Consider the following 23,427-nt stretch of genomic DNA (forward strand, 5'->3'; position numbering starts at 1 on the left):
AGCATTAATAGCACAGTTTCAACAAACCTGACATTATCCAATATATATATATGAGACTCGTACACATCCTCTTCTTTTTATTTATTTATTTTATAATCAAATAGTCAAAATTTTATGGTAAAATTAAAAATAAATTGTAAATTTTTGGGTAATTTATAAAAGGAAATTTATCTTAAAAAAGACCCAAAAAAGAAGAAGAAGAAGAAGAAGAAGAGAAGAAGACGGAATTGGTGCGAAAATTGATTTTGCACATTATTAATTGCAAGGTTGACTAAAAAGTAAAACACGCAAGGTCCTTGGCCATGCAAAAAGAGGAAAACTCGGTCTCATTAAAGGACAGCTGAGCTTGGAACGAACACGCACTTACATATTTATATATGCGGACAAAGTTAGAACGGCGTGCTTTTAAGGTTTACAACTTGTTCTCACTGAATTCATATCGACTCCAAGAAACTATCACATAACTCGGGACCTTCATTTCATTAAATAATTAATTATAATTTTCATGAAGAACAGAGGCATCAGATAATTGCAACAACTCTTTTATTCATCATTAGAAATCTTACATTCCCAGGACAGAATTAAGCAAAGAAATTCATAAAGCGGCGACATAAGGGGCAGTGAGTGATGAGTTGGGGCACCAGGAAATAGATGAGTTGGTTGGTGCAGCAGTTGGAACAAATGAGAATGGGAGTGTCTTGATCATGTTCATTAATATGTCTGCGGAACAGAGAAGGAGTCCACTGCACAGCGTTGTTTGCGGCCGTGTATTGGTTGCCGGCCGTCAGGTCTTGCCACGCGGTGCTTACGTTGTACAAGCCTCCCCCAAGGTTCACTCGAGGCCTCAAATCTAGGACTACGGCGCCATTCAGTCTGTTCTTATATAACAGCATTCCTGTCTGCAAACACAAAAAATTAAAATCCGAGTGAGTGAGTGAGTGAGTGTGTGTGTGTGTGTGTGTATAGAATGTAGATCGAGAGAGAAAATTTGAGATGGAGAGGCCAAAGTATATATACGTACCACAAGATCAAAACAGCGTTCCCAAGGATAAGGAACAGATCCTTCAGGACTGTTGAGGAGAAATGCCCACAGGGAAGCATCCATGAGGAAGAGTCAATGAAATTTGGCTAACTGAATTAAAAAGATGATTAAGAGAATGAGAAAAACTAGATGGCTTCTTTTGTAGACTACAAACTAAAGATATGTGATGTGAGGACTCGGACTCATGGGTGAGCAGTTGAGGTATTTATACACTAGAAACTTACAGCAACAGAGCTGGCTTCTTTTTTCTTTTTAATTTTTATCTGGCTAGGGGTTAGGTATACTCGATGAAAATTCATGAGGTCAACACAAGAACTCAGCCTTTAAGTTTTTTGTTTATAAGGTATGTGAGTCAACTCGAACACAACATATTTAATCAACGGTAATATTAGGTTAGAAACGAGAAATATATTCTATACAAATACAATTCACAATTTGACAAAACTGTCGTTCCTTACTCTCTCTGTGCAATGTACATGTGAGCATAAACTAGTTTAAACACAATTGGGGTAGAAAGAAGAGAAGTGCCATTAGATAGAGCTATTTTACTAAGAACTTTTTCCTGTGCCACAATCTAATTTTCCTTCCAATACTATGCTACATGTTGTCTATTTAAGTTCCTTTACAAGATTATTAATTATTAGAGAAATATTTTAATTTGAATTCAAGTCACGTATCATGTCTCACGTGATTTTATCATTTAATTGACAAAATGTGAACGTCTTTAAGCGATATGAATACTTAACAAATAACAATAATAAATATCACATTTGGATCCTTCCTAAGCCCAAAGGGGTTCATATTTTCAATTAATTATTGCTCTACTAACCTTCTTTTTATTATTTGAAAATTTTAAAACCTACTTTTTATTTCCATTATTTTAAAAAATGGATAATTCAAACTCTCAACGTCTTTCAACAAAATAAAAATAAATATTAGTAGCCAACTGGGTCTAGCCCAATGGATAAGGGCCTTGACTTGTAGATCAATAATCTCAAGTTCAATCCTCATATGGTACCTTGGTGAGAGTGTGTGCGTGTGCCTCCCTACTTTGTAGTTTAGACTATCTTTTGTTTTCAATATATATATATTAGTAGACTAATAGGTAGTTAGTCTAGTCTCTCTTGACCTACTTAAACTTTTTAATTGATGGAAATAATCCATTGATTTTGTACCAAGGGTGTTGAACTCGAGATATTAACTGACTATTGACCAATCCCCCCTTCATTTTTAACCAACTGCTCTATCCTAAACCTCAACTCTCTGTTTATTTTGGTTCCTCTTTTTTCTGTTCTTCTTACAACAAAATTTGTACAGGGGTGAGTTTCTCAACTTTTGTCTAAACTTCGGATTCGCAAGTTCCTCTTCAAATGTCGTACATGATTAAGAAAATGAACAATAAGCCACAGCCCACGTGAAAGTGATCTATTCTCTTTATACGAGTGGTTAATTGCTTGCCATTTAGGAATTAGGGACTAAGCAACGATGTAGATTCGAACCTTCAAAATAAAAATAACTGAAAGCCATTTCGTTTTATCGCATCCAGTTATATGATGATATTCAGCAGAAATTTACAACTTCATCCGGAATATTTACCAGAAGCAAGCAACAAACAGGTTTTGTAGTACCAGCGTCTCATTTCAAGTAATGAAATCTAACATCAAATGTAAAAGATAACATTCAATCCAAAATTGACGAGCAAACTACCCATTACGAAACATTATCAAAGATCTGCTTGGGGGGTTTATGCCCGCCGTATGCATCAGCTTGTTCATCTTCTTACACTAACTTGTTAATGAGTAGTCCTTTTTGAATGTTTCACAAAACTAACATGTGCCACTAACTCGAGGAAAAAACCAACTCGCAACCCCGCAAGGTCACCAATTGCTCTAATGCCATTTGATTCAATTTCATCTCCAGTGATTAGCGCTTCTTCTTGCCTCCTTTTGCAGCACCGGATTTGGATGGACTAGCAACCAAGTACACAAATAGAACCACAATGGAGACCACAGAGATCAGAGACCCATACTTTGCCAGCAGCCTCTGTAGATAGGAGAAGGTCAACGTGTAAGGGGAGAAACAAAGAAATGGTACAACTCCTCACTCTATTCAGACACAAATAAAGTAAAGTTCACGATGATTTAACAACTTCCAGAATATAAAGATCCAACAGCACATAAACAATATTTCATACCTTAACCTGAAAAAATTTCGCCCCAACCAGAGAGGTAATTCCATGAAAACAAAAAACAAAGCATCAGTTAACACAGTAAAAGTTGTCAAAATCAGATTGCCTAATATAACTGCTATATGATGGAGAAGCTTACCGAGTCAAACTTGTTCTCAGGAGGCCTGTCTGCAAGAACATCTAGAGGCAGAATTGGAGTTGAATAAGACTCCTAGAAGAAACAGGAAAGTCAGAAGGTAAACATTTATACAGCCAAAACCAGAAACAAAGGAACAGGTTGCAGACATCCAACCTGTAGAGCGGCCTTTGTGGGAATGCGGAATGTAATAAGAGCTGGTGCACCATTAAATATTCCTTTTTCTTTGGCCTCCAATTCAAAAGAGTGGGATATAATGCCACCTCTGCGAATATCATTTAGGGAAAAACAAATAAGAAACAAAAGGAGTGGAAAACCATGCGAAGTAGCAAATGCCATTACAAATGAGTTGGCACTTACGCATCCAGCCTTTCCCATGACTTGGAAGTGTTACCACTGACAACATCGAAGATATCTTGAGGCCAGCTCTCATCACTCAAGCTCACATCATAAGCAGTTCTGGAAAGGAATCATTACAAATTATCATCAATTCTATTATCACATATAAGCAGACATATGAGAATCAAAACAAAAAGAATATCAGTTAACAATCAATCAGTAGAACTGTGGAGAAACTAGAAAAAACGAAATAGATGATTCATATACAAATACAATGACGAAAGCCTGCAGAGATGAGGTTAACAGGGTTGTGTTGTGCCTTTATTTCAATGCAGAATTGAACTACTAAATGCAAGTTGGCTGGAAAAGCATTTTGCACATCCTCTTTTATTTGACCACGAAGAGTATTGTTAAGTTATTTTATGGGTCACTCAGACATGGCAAATACATAAAGAACAATTTCACAAATTTAAAACTAGTCGATCTAAAGTAAGTTACAGGATGTTAGTACATCCTGTCAACCACTGACATGCTAATTAGATGAGCATTGGGCCATGCCCTTAGCCCCAAAAGAATTCAAATTAAGGTATTTGATATTTTCTAAGTTGACTGTCCCCGGCAATATTACCAAGTTATCCTGTGGAAAGGGAAATTAATAAAGCTGATATGGTTTTACAACTTGTAAGACTTGCACATACATCAAATAAAACATCCACGTAACTTTCATCCTCTCGCTCCACAAAGCACCAATTCCTTCAACACTTTTGTCACATGCTTCAACCAATTCCAGCAAACAGCCATTTCCCATTCAACATACATAACATATAAACACAGCTAACACTGTGACAATGAGGTTCCAACAATAGTTACAGTTTTCTCTTTTGCAATGACATATTTTATCAAATAATCCAAAACATTATGCTTTGCATAGTTAGTGAGACATATAGAGCATCAGTACCGGATCAGTTGACGGAATAGTTTTTGATAATTTTCTTTCCAATAAGAAAACAAGCAAACTTCCTAGATTTCACAGTAACCAAACAGAAATAAAATTGAAGAAAAACAAATCCAATAACAACAAACAATTTACAATGAAAACGCAATACTCGAGAAATACGTTCCAATTCAACCAACAGCTAAGCAAGACGAACCATAATTGAAGATAAGAATGAAAAACATGAGAAAACGAGACATGCACGCAAAAGTTCGAGTGGATCTAACAGAAAGAATGACAAATATTGGACGCCAAGCCAGATCTGCAAATAAAAGAAGAATAAGAACAAAAATTGAGATCGGAAATGGTGGAATTAAGAGGAGGCTTACGAAGATCCTTGATTGTAGATATCGATGGAAACAGAGACGCGCTCAGCGCCGGACTTGAGCCTGTTGAGGGAGGCCTTCTTGTGGGAGACGATAAAGGGCGAGTCAGAGCTCGCGAGCGCCGATGTGAACAGAAACAGAGCTACCACCGCCGAGATGAGGGCGCTGCTGATTGGATTCTTCGCCATTTCGATTTCGGATGGTGGTGGTGAGTCGTCTCGTGACGGACAACGCTGAGGTTTGGTGAGGTTTGGTTTGGACCGTTTTGTATGTTAAAATGCACACTTGCATAGCAATGTAAAACCCCAAGGCCTAGGGTCTGTTTCGTAATTGGACTTTATTTGACTCTATATGGTAGACTCTCTTGGATCGGATCGAGTCTATTTTGCTGCTGACGATTTTTTTCCTCATCGATAATGGATACCATAATAGTTTATATTCACAATTTTTCTTCTTTTTAATTCAAGTGAGGAAATTGTGAAAGCTGATTTTTTTTAATAAGTATAAATGATAGTGTAAACCATAAAGGAGGGGCATTTCTCACACACACACACAACTATGATGCCGTGAGAATTTAAATTTGTGACTTCTTGTTCTATGTTGATATCTTGAAATAGAAAAACCAAACATTTGCTTCATATATAACCAATACATATATGTTGTGTAAAATTCAAGTTGTAGATGTTTGACACTAACTCGGGTTTGTATATTTCATGTTAGTAAGCTCTAGGAGTATAAGCGCTCAAATGCTAATCGGTTAGTAAGTTAAATTAACGATCATAATTGTGACAAGTAAAGAAAAAAAACTGTGCTGTAGTACCTCAGTGGCAGTGTACTGTGTGCATTGTAAATCTAGATATAAGCACTATGTAAATGTTTATCTGAGTGAGAAGCAGCTAACTGAAGGGCTTGAGGTATTGATCAGGGGAAGAAGAAGGAAGGAAGAAGAGGCCTAGCATGAAAGAGAAGAGCTGTGAGATTAGCCAAGGTGACTGCCTGGCAGCCAAACAGGAATTTAGCACAATATTAATGTGAAGAAGCTGCAGATTAATTAATTATAGGTAAAAGCTCATGAAACTGGAGGCAGGCAAGTCATCCTTGGCTACCAAACTAGACTCTTTCTTTCATGTAAGGCCTCCCTTCCTGTCAATTATGAATTCTTGATGTTCCAGTGCACAATGCTGATGATCATATGTTCAGTCAAAAAGAAAAAAAGAAAAAAAAAACGAATAGCTAAGCTTTAGGTACAAACAAAGACATATATATAAGGTGGATGGGATGGGTAAATAAAGAAGAAAAAGGTCTGGCATGAGAGAGACTGTCAAGTTAGCCAAAGGAGACTGCCTGAGAACCCTAAATAACCAGAGCTGTCCTCTTGGAATTAGGAGGCAGGCAGGCAAGTCATCCTTGGCTACCAAACAAGACTCTTATCTTCATGTTAGACCCTCTCTTCATTTCCTTAAGTTGGCTCTCAAATATGTATGTGATCTGCTGCTGTTGTTCATGCCCATTAATCCAATCCCTATTTATAAGTTATAATTAAGCAGTAGATAGACTAGTGCATGCACAGTGAGATGAGGAATAAATATATTCCACGTTATCAAGTGTGGCCCTCATCGCCTCATCCACGTTAGCTTAGCTAGCTAGGTTCCTTTATCTATCTATCTATCTTCATGACAGACTGGTTCTCGCTCCTCTAGCTCTGACTCTGAGGAGGTGAAGGTGAAAGTGCAGGGTCAGTCGGGGTGCATCTATAATTTCATTTGGCATGCCCTGACCTGTGCCTGCCCATAATGGAAAATGGAATGGAATAACTACATTCTCCTCCATCTCTAATTTCCTCTCCTTGATTGAAAGTTGAATTGAATGGGACCTACCCTAGCCAGCACATGCTCTGTGCCTATATGTTATCTTCATCTCATCTCTCTCTCCTTCTTGTTTAGCTAAACCAAAGCACACTAGTCAGACAGACACATAGAATTTCCACAAGTAGCAGAGCTCATCAAGAGACCATGCAACATGTACATACAAAAATGAGTCAATATGCCTCACCTCACCTTTGGTTCCTTTCAAGGAACTGACTCATTGGATATCAATGTCATGGATAGGTCAGAGCCAAGATTTGCCTTCTTTCTTTATTAATTAGTGATTTAATATGATCAGTATTGCTTTGTTTTTTTTTTCGTGTGGGCTAGATAAGTAGGTTTAACCTGATATGATATGATGATCATCAGTTGTGTAGTTGAGATGGGAGCTCGATATCGTTTCATACTTAATCGCAATACATTACACGTACACATACGTATACCTTTTTATTCTATCCTACCCCTTGAGAGTATGAATATATAATATAGGGTTAAACTCGAACAGATATTCTTTCCCTGAATAATGTGAGAGACTAAGTGTGACCATCCATGGCCTTGTTTTGTTTATAGGTTGAAATTGAATAAAAAAGAAATGATTTTACCTGACAGAAAAAGAAAAGAAAAGGAAAGAGGCATAAAATCTAGAGAAAAGAAGATAACAGAAGAGTAGTCTCTCTAAATCTCAATCTGCTTCCCTCTCTCTCTCTCTCTCACTCTTTATGAGAACAAGATTCCAGTGGCATCGTCAACCCATTCAGAATTGGAGGAGATGCCCCCATCCATCCAATTTATAAGGTCAACACATCAACCTTGGTATTATTTCTCTTGTATGATTGCATCAAATAATGATAACAACAGTAACAACAATCAAGTTGAGATTCGTATTGACTGTTCATCCAACGTACAATATGAATAAGAAAACAAATGTCGACATCTGTCCAAAATTACACAACCTAATCATGTCTTTGTTTGTGTTGTGATCTCTAACATCAAACATCAAACATCAAACATCAAACAGGGGAGAGATTCATTCATTGGGTTGGGGGGTAGCAAAGTAGCAGCAGCAGGCACTTGCAACGTACACTCTACATACTGGTAGTGTTACAGTAGTACTGGACTCAAAAGAATTTTCGCGATAATCATCCAGTAGTAGTACAGAACAGTACATGACTGACTATGGATTTAAAGCGTTTCTGAAGATCCAGTATGATGTAGAGTGAGGGGTCCAAATCCAATACCCTACATTCAAAGGTAAACGGGCTTTCTTCGTTTAGGAGGCCCAAATATCCAAGTCCAAGTAAATGAAAAGGCCCAAAAAAAAGAAATCACAAGAGTGACGTATTTAGGAAGTGAGCAGTAGCAGTAGGTACGTACGTAGTGTGAGTGGGAGGGAGGGAAGCAGTATGCAGAGAGAAGGATGAATAGAATAGGGATTGATGATGATCAGCAGTCTGCAGAGAGGAAGATGAATGGTTGACTGACAGTAAACTTAATATAGTGTGGTTTTTGTCCGATTTAAGAGACAAATTTATATATAGAAATTAAAGATCAATCCTCTCTGTCTCTCTCTGCAAACCAGGCTAGCTGTCTCTCTCCTCCGTATACATATATATATATATATATATACATGGTATATAATATATGGTAATATGATGGATCTGGTGTGGGCATTTTCGTGCTCTCATTTTTATTGGTAAATGCTAAACAAGTTAGTTAACACATTTCATCTGGCACTCTGCCTCTAGGGATCATCGTCGATGTGCCAGATACTCAATTATCATCCTTCATGCTGAGTTCATTCATATTCATGGGACATATCATATATATATATATATGTCACATCTGATCTCTCTCTCTAAGTCGTACTAGGTTTTCTATATAAAACAGAGCACCCATCCATACCCATAGGATAGGGGGGGGGGGGGGGAGAGAGAGAGAGAGAGAGCAATAATCTTTGTTTCCACTAGGAATTCGAAGAAGGTGATGAGATAACTTGTCAACTTGAAGTTAAAATGCATCAATCAATAATCAGTCTAATCTAGAACATGGATTTTGTAAAAGCTGGCCTGTATTACTATTCTTTATACATACGCACGTAGAAAACTATTACTTGTTTGTTAGATTCAGAGTCGGAAGGGAGGCTTTGTTCATCGAATCATCGTCACGTCAGTCCAACCTATACTTGCAAGGTCAACGAATCCTTCCAATTCCAGCCAAACAAAAAAAGAAGTTATGTTAAATATATGTGCACCCTTACCATAATCGATCGTGATTTCCTACGTATACAAAATTATATTTGTACAGTATTACTATTAACAAACGAACTGTATCTGTATTCCCACAAATCAATTTTTACTCATTAGTAATACAGAGAGTAAAGCTCAAGAGTTCAATCCGAGAAAGTGCTTCTTGAGATCTCTTCCCAATTTACCGGTACATGACATGGCTGATCCAAGGGCCCAGAACTTTTATAGGAACAATCATCGTATGTCGGCGAGCCACAGATATGAAGCCAGCTGTCCATCGGTCCAACATGAAGGTGATTGCCTAGTTCGAAAGCCACGTGCTCACGTTCAATCGTCCACCTGGACCCTTAAAAAAATACTTTCTCTTGACGAATTTCAACGGCTCCTCTCCTCCTTTTACAAAGCAGCAGAGAAATTGAGACTTCTACTAGTACGTCGTCTACGCCATGTGAGACACGTCTCGGTCACAGCGCTTTCTATTTTCCCGGATCTCTCTCTCTCTCTCTCTCTCTCTCTCTCTGAGATTTGGCCATAATTAAATTAGCGTTTCTATTGCACCCCCGAAGCTTCACAGCTCTCTCTCAACTCTCCTCTCCTCTCCTCTCTGTATTATTATACCCAGTAAGTGTCATTGTCTTAGCAATTTTATATTCAATTCATGCATGCTCTGTTTTTCTAGTCTTCCACTCTCTCACATCTTTCTTGTAAAATGCATGCTCTTTTTTTCCCTAATCCTTGTCAAATTAGACTTTTTATGTTGTAAAATGCCTCAACTATGCCCATTTGTAGCTCTCGTTCTTTTCACCATTCTGTGTCTTTGATGGGACTTAAAACACAGAGTTGGATGGGTGGTTTGTTGTGTGTTGGATGCTATTGTTATGTTTGAATTTGAAACCAATAAAACCCACAAAACAAAATGGGGTGCGCTTCTTCTGTTTATGCTGTTGGAGGGAGGAAGAAGTTGACTGTCCCCGAAGTCGTCGTCCTCGTCCCATCAACGCGAATTCCTGCACAATCTGATCTTCAAAGGCGGCTTAGAGGCCTAATCCCAATAGATCTTGCTCACAGATTGTCTTCCCTTCGCAATCAGATTGTCTTAGTGGCAGAGGACACTGGTCAGCGCTCCCTTCCTCTCATCATTCTTTGTCTTCTGTTTGTTTGGTTGCTGGGAAAATGTACCAAAGGAAGTTAGTGCTATTAGGATATTGGGACTTGCACACAAGTATTTGGAACTTGTAGTTCAAATGTTGACTTGACTCTCTCCCTCTGTTTTTTCAGCAACCAAAAGGCTTTTTTCTTTTCTTTTCCGAGTTTCTTCTTCTAAACTGGAGTTGTTTGTTCTTATAGGTGGATCTGCTATTCCTGAACTGAGGAGAGCACTGGAGGAGTACTTGTCTGTTTTAATTGGGCTCACTAAGAAAGGTTTGAAAGAAACTTAACTCCCTCTCTCTCTCTCAAGCAATTAAAAATAAAACGCTAATTTGCATATGTAACAGAATATGGTCTAGAGGGATCGGTTGAATTCAAGTGGAAAAGCTTAGAGGATGGCAAGCAGGTAAGACCATCAGAAACGAGCTTAATTTTGCTAACTATGGGATAACCTTTGATCATTCATTGCCAATTTGTCATGCAATTAATTGTTGTGATGGAAATATGATAAGCAGGAAGCCTGTGTGGTAAACTCCTGGTTTGAAGTCCTGTCTGTTGTTCACCTCATGGCTGTGCTTACATTGTCGGAGGCTGACATATTGATGATCCCACACGACCATTCTGGTTCCGGTATAAGGACTGTCTCTTCAGGTTTGTATTTTTGTCCATAACCCTTTATTATATATGTTCATGCTTTTTTGAATTATAGGTTTTACAGCCAAATCATTATGGCTTCTCATAAGTAAGTGTTCATTATAATCTTTTCTTTCAGATTGCAAAAGAGTTGCTGTCGACTTGCTGCTGAAGGCATCAGGCTACTTGGAATTCTGTGTCCGGGATGTACTGATTCGCATACCGCCTGAAATCAAGTATGTTGAGAGTTAAAGTAAATTTGGGAATTTGGTGTCAAGATTTCACACTAAAACATCAAATCTTCTGAACGCAGGAAAAAGTTGCCAAACAATTTGCATGATGGTGTATTGGAGGCCATTTCCTTTCAATCTCTGGGCCAGGTACTTCACTTAAGAATCATCAACACTCGTTAACCTTGACATGGACTATAGAAACATGAAATAGACTAGTTTTCTCTAAATCTGGATTACATTGCTCTGTTATGACTGCATTCACTGTTTTTTTCTTTTCATTTTTTGATTTATTTTACCGACTGCTTGAGTTTGAGATATATATTACAGATACTGTTCTTGATGACTAATTCAGGGAACAGAAATTCAGCTTGGTTTGGCTGTTGACTGTCAGAAGGCCACTTTATCAGTCAAAAGAAGATTGGCATGTGAACAATTGACCTATTTTAGCCAGGTCTGTATACATGCTCTACAGATCCTTCAACTAGTTGTGAAACTCTTAAACTACATCCTGAGTTTACTACAAATTGTTCGTTTCTCCTGCTTTTTGAGATCAGGCTTATCACTGCTTGTCAGGATGTGACATCAATAACGGGTGTGGGAAGAAGCATATGTGGTTCATCAAATGGAAATTTCTTGAGTCAAAGGTATTAAAGCAATTGATTTATCTCCATCCAATTACGAAATTGTTCCCATTTCTGCATACACTCTGTGTAGATGTGATATGTACCCTTGCATTACCAGGCTGCAGCATACTACTACCATGGTCTGATCCTTGACAAGGGTAATGAGCCATCCTGCCACGTTAGCGCTGTATGTTGTTTTCTTGCCGCGGAAGAAATTCTATCAGAGAGCAAGAAAGCTTGCTTAACCTTTTGCCTTGCAGCTCCAGTTACCAGGTTGATACTGACTGTTCATATATGTAAAGCATGAAAATCTTCTTCCTTGCCTTGAGCTTTTTTCTTGTGGCTCCACTTATCTTTGATTTGTTTTTTCTTTTATTTTCTTCTAAATTTCAAGGGCTCCTCCACGCTGGGGAGCTATGAGGCATTTGCATCAGAAAATTCCTGAAGTTGCAACAAGGAAATCGCAGATGTATGGCTACCTCTTAGAACAAGAGAAGTAAGGGCCTTTCTTTCTTTATACATGTCTATGATGATCTGAGTTCATATGATTTATTTCAATTTTCATATCCTGGAGATGTTATTTATTCCGTAACTAAATTAAAGATGGAAAACTCAAAATTAATAAGCTTGTAATTACGCAGGGCTCTCCAAACATTGCCTGACCTGCCAGAATTTCAACTGTCATTAAGACCCGATGACTATCAGCTACCGGAAATGGACCCAGCATGGGATGCCGAAAAGTGGGAAACAGAAGGCCAGACCCTGAAAGCGCATCTTAAAGATAGTGAAGATGAGACTGAAACCGAGTGATAGCACACCACAGGAGGAGGACAGCAACCAGTTACAGTCTTGCTTTGGTTTTACCTTTAATTACTTAACCGTATCTATGTATATGCTTTATACATGAATCTGATGATATACGATAAGACATCATTTTTGCTTCCCTGCCTGCCCTAAGTTGACTTTGAGTCAAAATATAAATTAGAAATATGAAGATGGATACGCATGCACATTCATGTTATTATTGAAATTGCAATTGCAATAGGTGGTGGTCCACGCGGAAACCAAAGAAATGGAAATGGGTCATCGTCAAGAGATCAAGTGATGACAAGTTTGTATGTATGTGGAATTAAATGGGATGCCCTGCTTGTTACACCAGTCAAGTGTCGAGTAATTGATGACAAACAAGTGTCATCTATGTATCTACCTAATGCCTATGAATTGTAAAAACTTCGGTCCACTTTATTTTCATTTTTCGGTTGTTGCCTTGCCATCCATTAACACTTCCTTCCTTCTTGGGTTGTGAACTTGTGATTGTGAATTAGCAAGTGAGAATATAGGACTAATATAATATAACCAACTACGATATATAAAATCCAACCATTCATTAACCATAACTTCTACAGAGGCCATACTTGTAGTTTTTTTTTCATTAGCCAAAAAAAAAATTAAAAAAATAGTGCAAGCAAGCAAGCAATATCACTCTGTCTGCATATTTCCCAAATGCTAAGAACAAAATGGGAAATTTCTTACTGATCTGATATTTCTTTTGTTTTGTTTTTCTGATGATGATGATGTATTGAAATTCATTGAGTAGTAGGGCGAGACATGAGAGTGAGGGCAGAGGTGAAAGTGAGAAGCAAGTAGGCAAAGAAAGCCAAATAGGAGAAGGCAAGAGAGATGGACATTCTGTCGCAGTACTTGGAGACATAGCCGCATGTAGGCTGCCAAGTCATTTTTTTCTCTCCATAGCGCCCCACGTAACCGATTGCAGTTGCAGCTGCACATCCAGATATTATCAACACCATCATCACCTGCAATTCACATTAAATTATTACAATTCTCATAAGTGATGAAGAATTATGAAATCATAAGAGAAGCATTTGCTGCTAACCACGTCATGCACCAAGAGAAAGAAATAGTTTTTGAGCTGCCGCTGCTGTTGTGGCACTGAACGGCTTAAGAACAAGGATAAGAAGATCAATGACAGTGCAGAGAAGGCACACACCACAGCATTAGCACCAACCAAGAACCTGTAACAACAGAAACCCAGCAAATAAAAAATAAAATAAAAATAAAAATTCAAAAATTGGATCTTTGAGAGTTGAGAGCAGTGCACTGCAGTCAGTGGCGGATCTGTGTTTACTTGAAGGCAGTTGAGTAGGTATAATGTGCTTCGAACTTGAACCCAAAAACGATGACAGACTGGGTGTTGGTGACGATAACAGATATTGCGATCAATGTGAAAACGATGGCTGAGATTCTTAGAGTGGCTTGAGCCACCAACAAACTCTTACTCTGCTGCCTTGGACTTGACATCGGAAGGCCTGAAGAAGATGTCATTTGGGGGAGCACAGAGGAAGTTTTCTCTTTACACGCCTCTGACGCCATTTGAATTTGATGCTGGGTTGTGTTCTTTTTCCAAGGAATTGAATAGAAAACAGAGAAAATGGGGACGATGGGCACTTGTCAAAAACCCAAAGAGGAGAAGATCTAGTTGTGATCTGGGGAGGGTTTTAGAGAGGTAATAAGTGAGTTTTACCTAACGAGGACGGAAAAGGAAGACCCTTCATAAATGCAGTCTTTCTCTTCTTCTGTCCAATAAAGGAGAATAAAGAGGCAAAGGAAAACCCTTGTCTCGTACTCGAACCCTTGATTTTGGGATTTCCATTTCATTTTATACAAACAAAATACAAATAAAACAAGTTCCCCTTTTCTGAAACCCAAAACCTAATTATTTTTGACAAATAAATATAGGGATTAGGTTGGTGTAGTCGGGTTATTGGAATTAAAAATGTCCAAGCTCACCAAGAGTCGAGTACAATAATAAATTTCAACTCTGCGGCCAATCCAAACCATTGTTTGTTAAAATTGAAATCCTATCCTATCAGAAGCACAACCACATCCACATGGTGACATGTTGCTTCTCTTCTCTCCTCTCCTCTCCTCTCCTTTGTGTGCACTGTAGTGTTGCTTCTCTTCTCTTCTCTCCTAATAATGCATGCATCATTAATTTCTCCTCTCCTTAGTCCTTTGCAGACATTTGGAATGACATTTGGGGTCCATCCATCAATCAACCAACAAACAATTGTGACATTTAAATGATTTTGAGCCATCTCCTCCACTCTTGTAAGCAGAACAGTTTTAGCACGTTTCTTATAAATGGAATATTCATTCTCATAAGCCTAACCCAATCCAACCCAACCCAGTATGGATGGAGAGGCCCAAAGATAATGATCCATCGGGCCATAGGCAGTTGGTAGGTCGGTTGGCGTGTACTGGCTGGCTGGGTCAACTCTCAATCTCAACTGATGATTATGCTTTGTACGTTAATTTTGGGATTTCAACATCACACGTATATTATATAGTTTACGCGGGGTACTGGACTATTTAATTATTGCGTCTCGTGAAAATCATATATTGGATTAAAAATTAAACACATCAAATCATCTAAAAAGAAAAGGAAAAATATTTGGACGAGTCACGAGTTAGAGTGACCCAACTCAATAATAATTTCTAAAATTCCAATATAATATTTTGCCGTACGGTGGTGGTGAGTAGAGGGGTTCTTTACAAACAGAAACAGATAGCTAAAAGCTAATTATGTAACTATTATATATGGCATATGCCAATGTCCTGTGAAAACTTCCAAGTTTTAAGTCACGCAAATAAAAAAATTAAGCCAACGTTTGTAATAATGGCACATGCTCAATATAAAAACTTGATTTGGGTCCCCCTTGTTCTAGAATCTATAGAGAGACTTGGAATCTAGTGCTTAAGGAGTTGAGGTGCAGTGCAGGCAGGGAGAGTCAGCTAAATAAACAATTCAATTTCATTATCCCATCAATCATGCGAGTGACACCTCCTTTGTTTACTGACATAATGAGGCTAGATTAGCGAACAGTCTAGTGTAAATAATCTGCACCTGGAGGAGACCACCCCGTTTTTTAATTTAAAAAACCTAAAATTGTTGTTGTCATAAATGTTTCCAGACTTGTTGGTATTAACTAAACTTATATTTCTCTAACCAATAAAATATTTGTTGAATTCGTTCAGATTTTTAGTATATCTTAAGTGGTCATAAATTATAATTTTCATAATAGTGGTGTGTGAGTTTTCTTTTTTCACCCTTCCTAACTTAAATTTATGGTCTATTTCTTCTTGAGTTAGTTGGTCAAAAACAACATCATTCGCCGCCCTAATTTACGTTAAACTCACAAGACTTTTCTTGTGTGGCTTACAACTGCGAAGACCATCACTTTCTTAATTGCCTTCACTCTTCAACTTGTTTGGTTCAGTTCCAGCCAAAAAGACAGAGAGAAAAGAAAAAAAAAGAAAGGGAAATTTAAACTTAAAATGACGTTGGCTGGACCGTGGGTATTGACAATACAAGACGGGTATATGTGGATAAGACAGACCAATGATTTCAATGTAACCCAAAAAAATATAAATTAGTTGTTCGACTTGTTCTGCATTAATTTGGAAACATGATATTTTATTTGTTTCATAAATATTGTTTGTTGGAAGATAAAAATGTTTGAACAGGAGACAGTAAACATATTTCACTGCATCTACTTACTACTACTCCTCAATTTTAAAGCAAACTTATTTAGTTTTGTTTAGCTTAGCTTAGTTGTGTGTGTGGCACTTACAGAAAATTGAGTCGTGACATGACAACTTAAGTAGTGAGTCCATCTATCTATCTAACCCCATCACCTACGTACTCAAAAATGCTATCATCCAAAACCAAAAACCAAAAGAGACCAAACTGCCTTTTTCCTTTTCTTAAACTTATAGGCTTTTATAGGCTTATAGCCTATGTGAAATGTTTTTGGAACAAGCCACAGCAACGCAACGCGGTCCTTTTCATCAAACCTGATATACACTATACTCATATATCATTTTTGTACTTGCTAGCTAGCTACTGCTAAAATCACTCACCAGTCACGCGAGTCCATCAAATCACTTTTCAATGCTCCTTCCAATCATTCTTTTTCTAATATGACTTTCACTGATTCTCCTCCATCTTATGTCAAAATGTCTGTCTCTTTCTTTGCTTATTCTTTATTTAATTACCCGTTCTTTCTTTTTTTGTCGAAAACATCTTATATTCAAGAAACCCCTAAACTCCATCTCATTTAATTATCCTTTTGGAATGCAAATCAAGATGATTAATTATTTGTGAAACCAAGCCAAACCCTAAACCAAACGATCAACACAAGGTGAACTCTACATACTCAGCAATCACTAATCACACCCAACCCAACCCAATCCAACCCAAATCCTACACTGATCTTACTAGATCCTTGGTGGGACAAACACAAACCTCCAAAACGACAAAACAGCGAGAACCCAGGACAACGGACAACCACAACCTTCCACACCTTTTTCACCAATTACCATTGCCATTGGGTCTGCACCAACAGCCGCAACACACGCTATCATTCCCCTCCCTCCCTCCCTCCAAAACAAGACAAAAACAATTCACTCTTATAAAAAAGCCTTTGCACACCCTCAGGCTCAGCAGCAGCAGGCCGCGCCTCACTCCACTCCATCTAATTTTCATTTCATCACTTGTTTTATTTTCTTTTTTCTAAATGACATATTCATTTGTTCGGGCAATCATTTTCACCAGCCTTTCAAATCTCTAAATACCGCCACCAGCAATCGCCCGCCTAGCAACATAAGCCTACTTCTATTACTTCCATGGCCGCCACCGGAGTTTGTCTTTTTCCCGGCCGCTTGCCCTCCGTTATCCGTCACGAATTCACGTCGTCATCATCATCATCATCATCCGGAAAATCAAAGTTCAATCCGATCTCGATTCCATCTCGGAGGCTAGCCGCCGTCTCCACAGACCACACTCCTACGATCTTGACCACAGTCAACAACCAAACCGGCGGGTCGTCCGGGAATGACGCTCATACGACGACCACGTCAGCTGCTGCAGAGAAGAAGAGGTGGCCTGGTCAGGAGGACCAGGAGGAGTTGGATGCGGAAGAAGAAGAGCAAGAGCGTCTGAGCTTGACGGATTTCTTTGAGCAAGCCAAGGATTTTGTCACCTCCAACGGTGGCGGCGTTGGACCGCCTCGCTGGTTCTCTCCCTTACACGACGGCGGGTCCCGCTTGGACAATTCGCCTCTGCTTCTCTTTTTGCCTGGTATTTATATCACTCACTCTGTTCCCTTCTTTTAAAAATAATAATAATTAAAATTTTTAAAAGTCTAACTTTTACCTTTCTTTCTCTGCAAATGATTTCCCGGGAAATGCTTTTCTTTTCATCATCATCATTACAAAGTTATTAGATATCAAATGCAAAACAGAGCTTTTTCTCAACACTTTATTGGTTTGTTTTATTTTTGAGATTCATTAGCGAAACAATCATTTTCATCTATGATCGCTGCCAAATAAATTTCAATCATCGGCTTACACGTGTCTAATTATTGCTCAAGCTTCCTTTCCTACTGCGTTATCTTTTTTTTTTTTTTTGGATTGAAAAATCAGCTTAAATAAGTGAAGTTTAATTTTCTTTTAAATTATCTTCTTTGCTTTCTTCTTCTGAATGATGCAGGAATTGATGGCACTGGACTTGGGCTTATAAGACATCAACACAAGCTTGGAAAGTAGGAAGTAACTCCAATTCAGTTTCTAATAATACTATTATGTTTCTAAATTTTGACTGCATCCTTCTGTCCTGGTACGAGTTAGAATAGAAGTATTTGAATTAAGTACGTAGCCTAAACATATATGCCCTTTTTCACTTGCTGTGTGAAGAATTTTCGACGTCTGGTGCTTGCATATTCCTGCTAAGGATCGAACATCATTTACAGGTCTCTCTCTCTCTCTCTCTCTCTCTCTCTCTATGATATGCCTGTATTGTATGCTGTTACATCTCACCGGTAGTTTCATTTCATGTAGCGTTGATGATATTCTGAATGTTTGCTCTCCTCATATTATTGGTAGCACTCTAATAAAATAACATGAGTGAAATGGTGCACGTTGTTTCTGTTTTCTCATTGCCAAAATGTTTCTGTTCTTCTATTGCCAAGATGTTCTTGGATAAAACAGATGATTTCCTCCTATGTAATTTGGTCCTTTTATTCATTTCCATGTATCAGATCTAGTGAAGCTGGTTGAAAGAACGATTAGGTCAGAGCATCATCACTCACCAAATAGGCCCATATATCTTGTTGGAGAATCTCTTGGAGCATGCCTCGCGCTATCCGTGGCAGCTCTTAACCCTGATATTGACCTTGTTCTAATTTTGGCTAATCCAGGTAACACGCCCCTTCCTCTTAAGTCATTTTAAACCAAAGTTTAAAGATTCATGGTTTTTGTCGTTTTTACGCAAACATGGACTTTTCTGGTGGAAGTTGAATTTGGAGATTACTTTCTGCTCACAATAAATCAGTCCTGCACAAGCATGCTGAGATACGAAAAGTCATGGATTAACTGTATTAGGTCCTTTGGATTTTCACTATCTGATCTTATATTGCTTAGCATACTATATAAAACCAAAGTAAATTAGCTCTAAAACAGAAGGTATTAATTTGATTCTTTTGCTCACTCGGTTTAGCACCTACCTGATATTCTTGTGCAGCTACGTCCTTCGGCAAGTCACAACTTCAACCAATAATACCTGTGCTGCAGGTCATTCCTGACTCACTTCCTATTAGCCTTCCTCATATACTGAGCTCAATGACAGGTCTGTTTTCATTGTTCCGCCTTTTGGTTTTCTTGTGGAAATATTTCAATACAAGAATTCAAGATCATATTAGCTACGCACTATGGGGGCAGGGTGGTAGGTTGAGTCTTGATTTAAAGTGATTTCCATTTGAAAAATTTGTCTATCAATGTTGTCTCCGATAAATTAACCCTTAGGTTGGGTATAGAGGAACATGTTGAGGCTAAAAGTGATGAGCATCCGTGAGCATGTTCTCCATGAGAAACAAAAATGAAAAGAGAACTTGTTACTTCTGTTTTTGAGACTAACAAGCTTATTTTTTTTCCTGGAGTAAGAATGTGATTCTATCTTATATAAACTTTTATTAGGAACTGATTTGTGATTTGAGTAATCTCTGCTTGTTGCCCCCTTTTACCATTAATTATTGGCTCGAAGTTCCTATGCTTATTACAATAATATTTTGTTGATTAACCTGCTGCTATTTTGCCTGTATTTAGGTGCTCTGGTGGCTAATTTGGAGAAGGGGCTTGGACTTCCTCTGCCTCAAACAGTTGAGAAGCTATCACGTGATCTTGCTGCGTCAACAACTTATCTCTCCGTAAGACAAGTTTGTTGCGTCAACATTTGATATTTATGATGTTTATAGTGTGTTATTTCAAGGTTATTTTCTGTAGCATTGTATGTTATCATTAATATAATTTATATACTGTACTTCTCTTGAAGTCACTTAAAGAGGGTTGGTTGTCTTCGAATCTTTCATGTTGATGCTGCATACTTGTATTCTTATGAAGTGTCGTTGAATCTTGTGAGAAAGACTTAATGGTTAAAGTCACAGGTTCTTGCTGATATCTTACCAAGAGAAACACTTCTGTGGAAGCTACAAATGATTAGATCAGCTTCTCCATATGCCAATTCACGTCTCCATGCTGTAAAAGCTCAAACGCTGATACTTTCCAGGTCTATTATTTAATTTTCATTAAATACTTGTGATCTGCTGGTGACACGTCTGAGCAGTTTACTGCTTTAGCTTGTCATCTTTATCGCGTGATGGGGCTAAATTCTTTGTTATTTGTCTATTAGTGGAAAGGATCAGTTGCTACCTAGTCAAGAGGAAGGTGAAAGACTCCAACGCACACTTGCAAATAGTGAGATTCGTATGTTTGAGAACAGCGGCCATTTCCTCTTCTCGGTAGGTGATCTCTATGTGTGTCTGGGTGCATTCTTATTGGTGATTGTATAAGCCCTGATAAAGTAAATGAATTTTCTCTCTGCTACTTTTTCAAGTACAGTAACCAACATCTCCAAGTGTTTGGACAAGTGTCCTACTTATGAGATACTGGTTTGAGCAATTATCTTGGATAAGCATTAGGGCCTCCCTACAATGGCTAAATTCTCAATGATAAATTGTGTTTTTTATAACCGATTTTTGCGAGTATAAAGCACCTGAAATTCACTCAAATGGTCATTTTGTAAGTTTTTATTTTGATACATAAATTTGTACTTCCAATCCATGGCAGGAAGATGATTTTGATTTGGTAACTGTCATCAAGGGTACTGGTTTCTACCGTCATTCCAGACACCGAGACTATGTTTCTGATTACATACCACCCACGCGTTCTGAAGTAAAAAACGTAGTTGCCTCAAACAGGTGGGTGATATTCCCCTTCCCTTTATTCTACTTCTTCTTCAAGCCAACTCCTAATATCTTTATAACAATTTCTGATCACTATCTATCCATTATGCCTAGATGGCTATCCATAGCCACAAGCCCAGTGATGCTCTCAACTTTAGCAGATGGGAAGATCGTGAGGAGCCTAGCTGGGGTTCCTTCAGAGGGTCCTGTATTGTTTGTTGGTTATCACATGTTGCTGGGGTTTGAATTGGCTCCCATGGTAACCCAGATGTTGGTAGAAAGAAACATCCATCTGCGAGGAATAGCACATCCAATGATGTTTACAAAATTGAGAGAAGGAAGGCTACCTGATATATCAAATTATGACACATTAAGAGTTATGGGTGCAGTTCCTGTCTCAGGAAGCAACTTTTACAAACTACTTTCTTCAAAGTGTCATGTCCTACTCTATCCAGGTGGAGTGCGTGAGGCTCTTCACCGGAAGGTAACAAATTTATCGTCTTGTTCAGTTTAGCATATTGTTGTGTGGTGCAATAATCCTTTTTTTTTTTCTTTTTTTTCTGGGAAGACTAGATAAGCCTAGAGTTTCAAATGCTGTAGTGGATCAATCCTGCAAAACTGAACTTATACTTTTTTCCAGGGGGAAGAATATAAGTTATTCTGGCCAGAACAGTCAGAGTTTGTGAGGATGGCAGCAAGATTTGGAGCCAAAATCGTACCTTTTGGTGCTGTTGGAGAAGATGATATTGCCGACGTAAGGCTACACACCTTGCATTTTATGCCTTTTTGAGAAAGCAATTACAGGCATCAAAATCATGTCTCTTACATGTGCTCTCTAGTTGCCCGCCTTTAATTTCCGATTCACATTTTGCACCACTGGCCTGTCTTGAGTGATCTCTGTTCTCTTGTGAATAAGTGATTGCCATATATTGTTGTAAGATCAGTGATTGTGTGTTGTTTGTTATCAGCTATTGTTGGATTATGAAGACCAGATGAAAATCCCTTTCCTTAAGGGATTTATAGAGGAGATAACGGATGAGGCCGCCAAAGTGAGGTAGTACATCTGAGATGTTATTTCTTTTGTTGATTTCCATTTTCTGCATAGATTAATTTTGTCATCCTAATTATAACATGGACGTGATGTTGTGATAACAGAGTTGGGTATGATGGGGAGGTAGGAAACCAAGATGTACACTTTCCAGGAATTATACCGAAAGTTCCTGGCAGGTTCTATTATTATTTTGGGAAACCAATTGAAACACAAGGTATGCACGTAGACGGAAGACACATAGATGTATTTAATTGATGTCTTGAATTGAATTGATGATGCATGAGGTGTTTGAGTTTGCAATGTAATTATGTTGTGAAATTGTGAATGTATTGAAGGGAGGAAGCAGGAATTAAGAGACAGGGAGAAAGCTCATCAAGTGTATTTAGAAGTGAAGTCAGAGGTTGAGAAATGCCTTGCTTATTTGAGGGAGAAGAGAGAAAATGATCCTTACAGAAGTATATTTTCTCGGCTACAATACCAGGCCGTGCATGGCTTTTCATCCGAAGTCGAAATTCCCACTTTTGAACTTTGATAAACTGATACACATACATACATATATATATTCTTAGAGGAAGGCACTGGCAATGGCACTGGCACCGGCAGGCCATGCACATCCTTGTTCTCCATTGCTTGCTACTCAACCTCCTCACGTTTCAACACAGACGACAGTCGGTCACACAACACAGGCCGTTGAAGAAGACGCCAGATTTGAGAAAATTCAAAAAATTGTACGTGGTTTGGTTTCCTTTCTTTTGTAAAGTAGAAATGCTTGTGTATTCGGGCCAATTATATTGGAAAAGGTCATTCTTCCTTCCACCTCCTCGCGTGTTTTAATCAGCTGGACAACGAAAATACACAAAGGAAGGAGATCCATCGTCAAGGGTGAGATTAACAATCCTCTCTCAGCGAAAGCAAGCAATTAAAACCAGAGAGGTAGCCAACTAAGTCTATTTCAAATTGGGACTGCCACCTTTTATTTTCCATTCCCTTTTGGAGGTTTAGGGACGGGATATGTAATTGTAACACATTGTAACAAATTTAAAAGACCAGAATATGTAATTGTAAAAATTGAAAATATATAGACTAACATGTATTTATGGTGTAACTATAAAATACTGAACTATAATTAATCCTTGACTATACTAGTAGTCTGAGTCTGAGTCTGAGTCAATCCCACCAAACGCATCATGTCCATTCATATTTACGATAAATCAATCACACATCAAATCTGCTAAGAAAATAAAAAGAATCAGAAATTATTGGCTTCCACCAGAACAGGATGACT

At 38.3% G+C, this 23,427-nt stretch overlaps 4 protein-coding genes across 6 annotated transcripts; 2 read left to right on the forward strand and 2 right to left on the reverse strand.

Annotated features, from left to right (window-relative positions):
- Positions 1–2,549: 2,549 nt before the first annotated feature.
- Positions 2,550–5,381, reverse strand: LOC103330283 (translocon-associated protein beta (TRAPB) family protein). Of its 2 annotated transcripts, XM_008232826.3 has the most exons (6): positions 5,029–5,381; positions 3,727–3,825; positions 3,523–3,631; positions 3,370–3,441; positions 3,237–3,242; positions 2,550–3,085 (listed from the first exon to the last, which is right to left on the reverse strand). In XM_008232826.3, the coding sequence occupies exons 1-6, from the start codon at positions 5,211–5,213 to the stop codon at positions 2,966–2,968; spliced, it is 591 nt and encodes a 196-aa protein (XP_008231048.1). In that variant the 5' UTR covers positions 5,214–5,381; the 3' UTR covers positions 2,550–2,965. The 2 variants fall into 2 exon arrangements, with proteins under 2 accessions (XP_008231048.1, XP_088906267.1); XM_089050141.1 differs by lacking the exon at positions 3,237–3,242.
- A 4,219-nt stretch (positions 5,382–9,600) lies between these two features.
- LOC103330284 (Endosomal targeting BRO1-like domain-containing protein) lies at positions 9,601–13,055 on the forward strand. 2 transcript variants are annotated; one of them, XM_089049561.1, is made up of 12 exons: positions 9,601–9,757; positions 9,926–10,251; positions 10,484–10,558; positions 10,633–10,691; positions 10,801–10,936; positions 11,058–11,154; positions 11,232–11,298; positions 11,504–11,602; positions 11,706–11,795; positions 11,893–12,047; positions 12,169–12,270; positions 12,416–13,055. In XM_089049561.1, the coding sequence occupies exons 2-12, from the start codon at positions 10,053–10,055 to the stop codon at positions 12,582–12,584; spliced, it is 1,248 nt and encodes a 415-aa protein (XP_088905687.1). In that variant the 5' UTR covers positions 9,601–9,757; positions 9,926–10,052; the 3' UTR covers positions 12,585–13,055. The 2 variants fall into 2 exon arrangements, with proteins under 2 accessions (XP_088905687.1, XP_088905688.1); XM_089049562.1 differs by having other exon boundaries at positions 9,975–10,251.
- An 87-nt stretch (positions 13,056–13,142) lies between these two features.
- On the reverse strand, positions 13,143–14,450 carry LOC103330285 (CASP-like protein 1F2). Its single transcript, XM_008232829.2, has 3 exons — positions 13,921–14,450; positions 13,669–13,807; positions 13,143–13,588 (listed from the first exon to the last, which is right to left on the reverse strand). Exons 1-3 carry the CDS (start codon positions 14,163–14,165, stop codon positions 13,361–13,363), a joined length of 612 nt encoding a protein of 203 aa, XP_008231051.2. The 5' UTR covers positions 14,166–14,450; the 3' UTR covers positions 13,143–13,360.
- A 2,830-nt stretch (positions 14,451–17,280) lies between these two features.
- Positions 17,281–22,958, forward strand: LOC103330286 (phytyl ester synthase 2, chloroplastic-like). Its single transcript, XM_008232830.3, has 14 exons — positions 17,281–17,934; positions 18,346–18,397; positions 18,549–18,604; positions 18,893–19,051; positions 19,375–19,479; positions 19,956–20,056; positions 20,294–20,415; positions 20,539–20,647; positions 20,976–21,106; positions 21,206–21,575; positions 21,732–21,845; positions 22,060–22,145; positions 22,247–22,356; positions 22,478–22,958. Exons 1-14 carry the CDS (start codon positions 17,481–17,483, stop codon positions 22,672–22,674), a joined length of 2,166 nt encoding a protein of 721 aa, XP_008231052.2. The 5' UTR covers positions 17,281–17,480; the 3' UTR covers positions 22,675–22,958.
- The last annotated feature ends 469 nt before the right edge of the window (positions 22,959–23,427 follow it).

Source organism: Prunus mume, linkage group LG4, assembly GCF_029339155.1.
Source record: "Prunus mume cultivar Tortuosa linkage group LG4, ASM2933915v1, whole genome shotgun sequence".
In the NCBI taxonomy this organism is placed as follows: domain Eukaryota; kingdom Viridiplantae; phylum Streptophyta; class Magnoliopsida; order Rosales; family Rosaceae; genus Prunus; species Prunus mume.

What these genes read in the sequence shown, in the direction of transcription:
- LOC103330283 (XM_008232826.3), bottom strand. Translation starts at nt 5,213, where the DNA reads ATGGCGAAGAATCCAATCAGCAGCGCCCTCATCTCGGCGGTGGTAGCT. An exon ending in TCATGGGAAAGGCTGGATGC is followed by an intron (nt 3,632 to 3,726) that starts GTAAGTGCCAAC and finishes TGATATTCGCAG; the next exon opens with AGGTGGCATTATATCCCACT. An exon ending in CCACAAAGGCCGCTCTACAG is followed by an intron (nt 3,442 to 3,522) that starts GTTGGATGTCTG and finishes TGTTTCTTCTAG; the next exon opens with GAGTCTTATTCAACTCCAAT.
- LOC103330284 (XM_089049561.1), top strand. Translation starts at nt 10,053, where the DNA reads ATGGGGTGCGCTTCTTCTGTTTATGCTGTTGGAGGGAGGAAGAAGTTG. An exon ending in GGAAATTTCTTGAGTCAAAG is followed by an intron (nt 11,796 to 11,892) that starts GTATTAAAGCAA and finishes TTGCATTACCAG; the next exon opens with GCTGCAGCATACTACTACCA. An exon ending in CTTGCAGCTCCAGTTACCAG is followed by an intron (nt 12,048 to 12,168) that starts GTTGATACTGAC and finishes CTAAATTTCAAG; the next exon opens with GGCTCCTCCACGCTGGGGAG.
- LOC103330285 (XM_008232829.2), bottom strand. Translation starts at nt 14,165, where the DNA reads ATGGCGTCAGAGGCGTGTAAAGAGAAAACTTCCTCTGTGCTCCCCCAA. An exon ending in ACCTACTCAACTGCCTTCAA is followed by an intron (nt 13,808 to 13,920) that starts GTAAACACAGAT and finishes CTGTTGTTACAG; the next exon opens with GTTCTTGGTTGGTGCTAATG. An exon ending in TTCTCTTGGTGCATGACGTG is followed by an intron (nt 13,589 to 13,668) that starts GTTAGCAGCAAA and finishes TGTGAATTGCAG; the next exon opens with GTGATGATGGTGTTGATAAT.
- LOC103330286 (XM_008232830.3), top strand. Translation starts at nt 17,481, where the DNA reads ATGGCCGCCACCGGAGTTTGTCTTTTTCCCGGCCGCTTGCCCTCCGTT. An exon ending in TCTAATTTTGGCTAATCCAG is followed by an intron (nt 19,052 to 19,374) that starts GTAACACGCCCC and finishes ATTCTTGTGCAG; the next exon opens with CTACGTCCTTCGGCAAGTCA. An exon ending in CAAACGCTGATACTTTCCAG is followed by an intron (nt 20,416 to 20,538) that starts GTCTATTATTTA and finishes TTTGTCTATTAG; the next exon opens with TGGAAAGGATCAGTTGCTAC.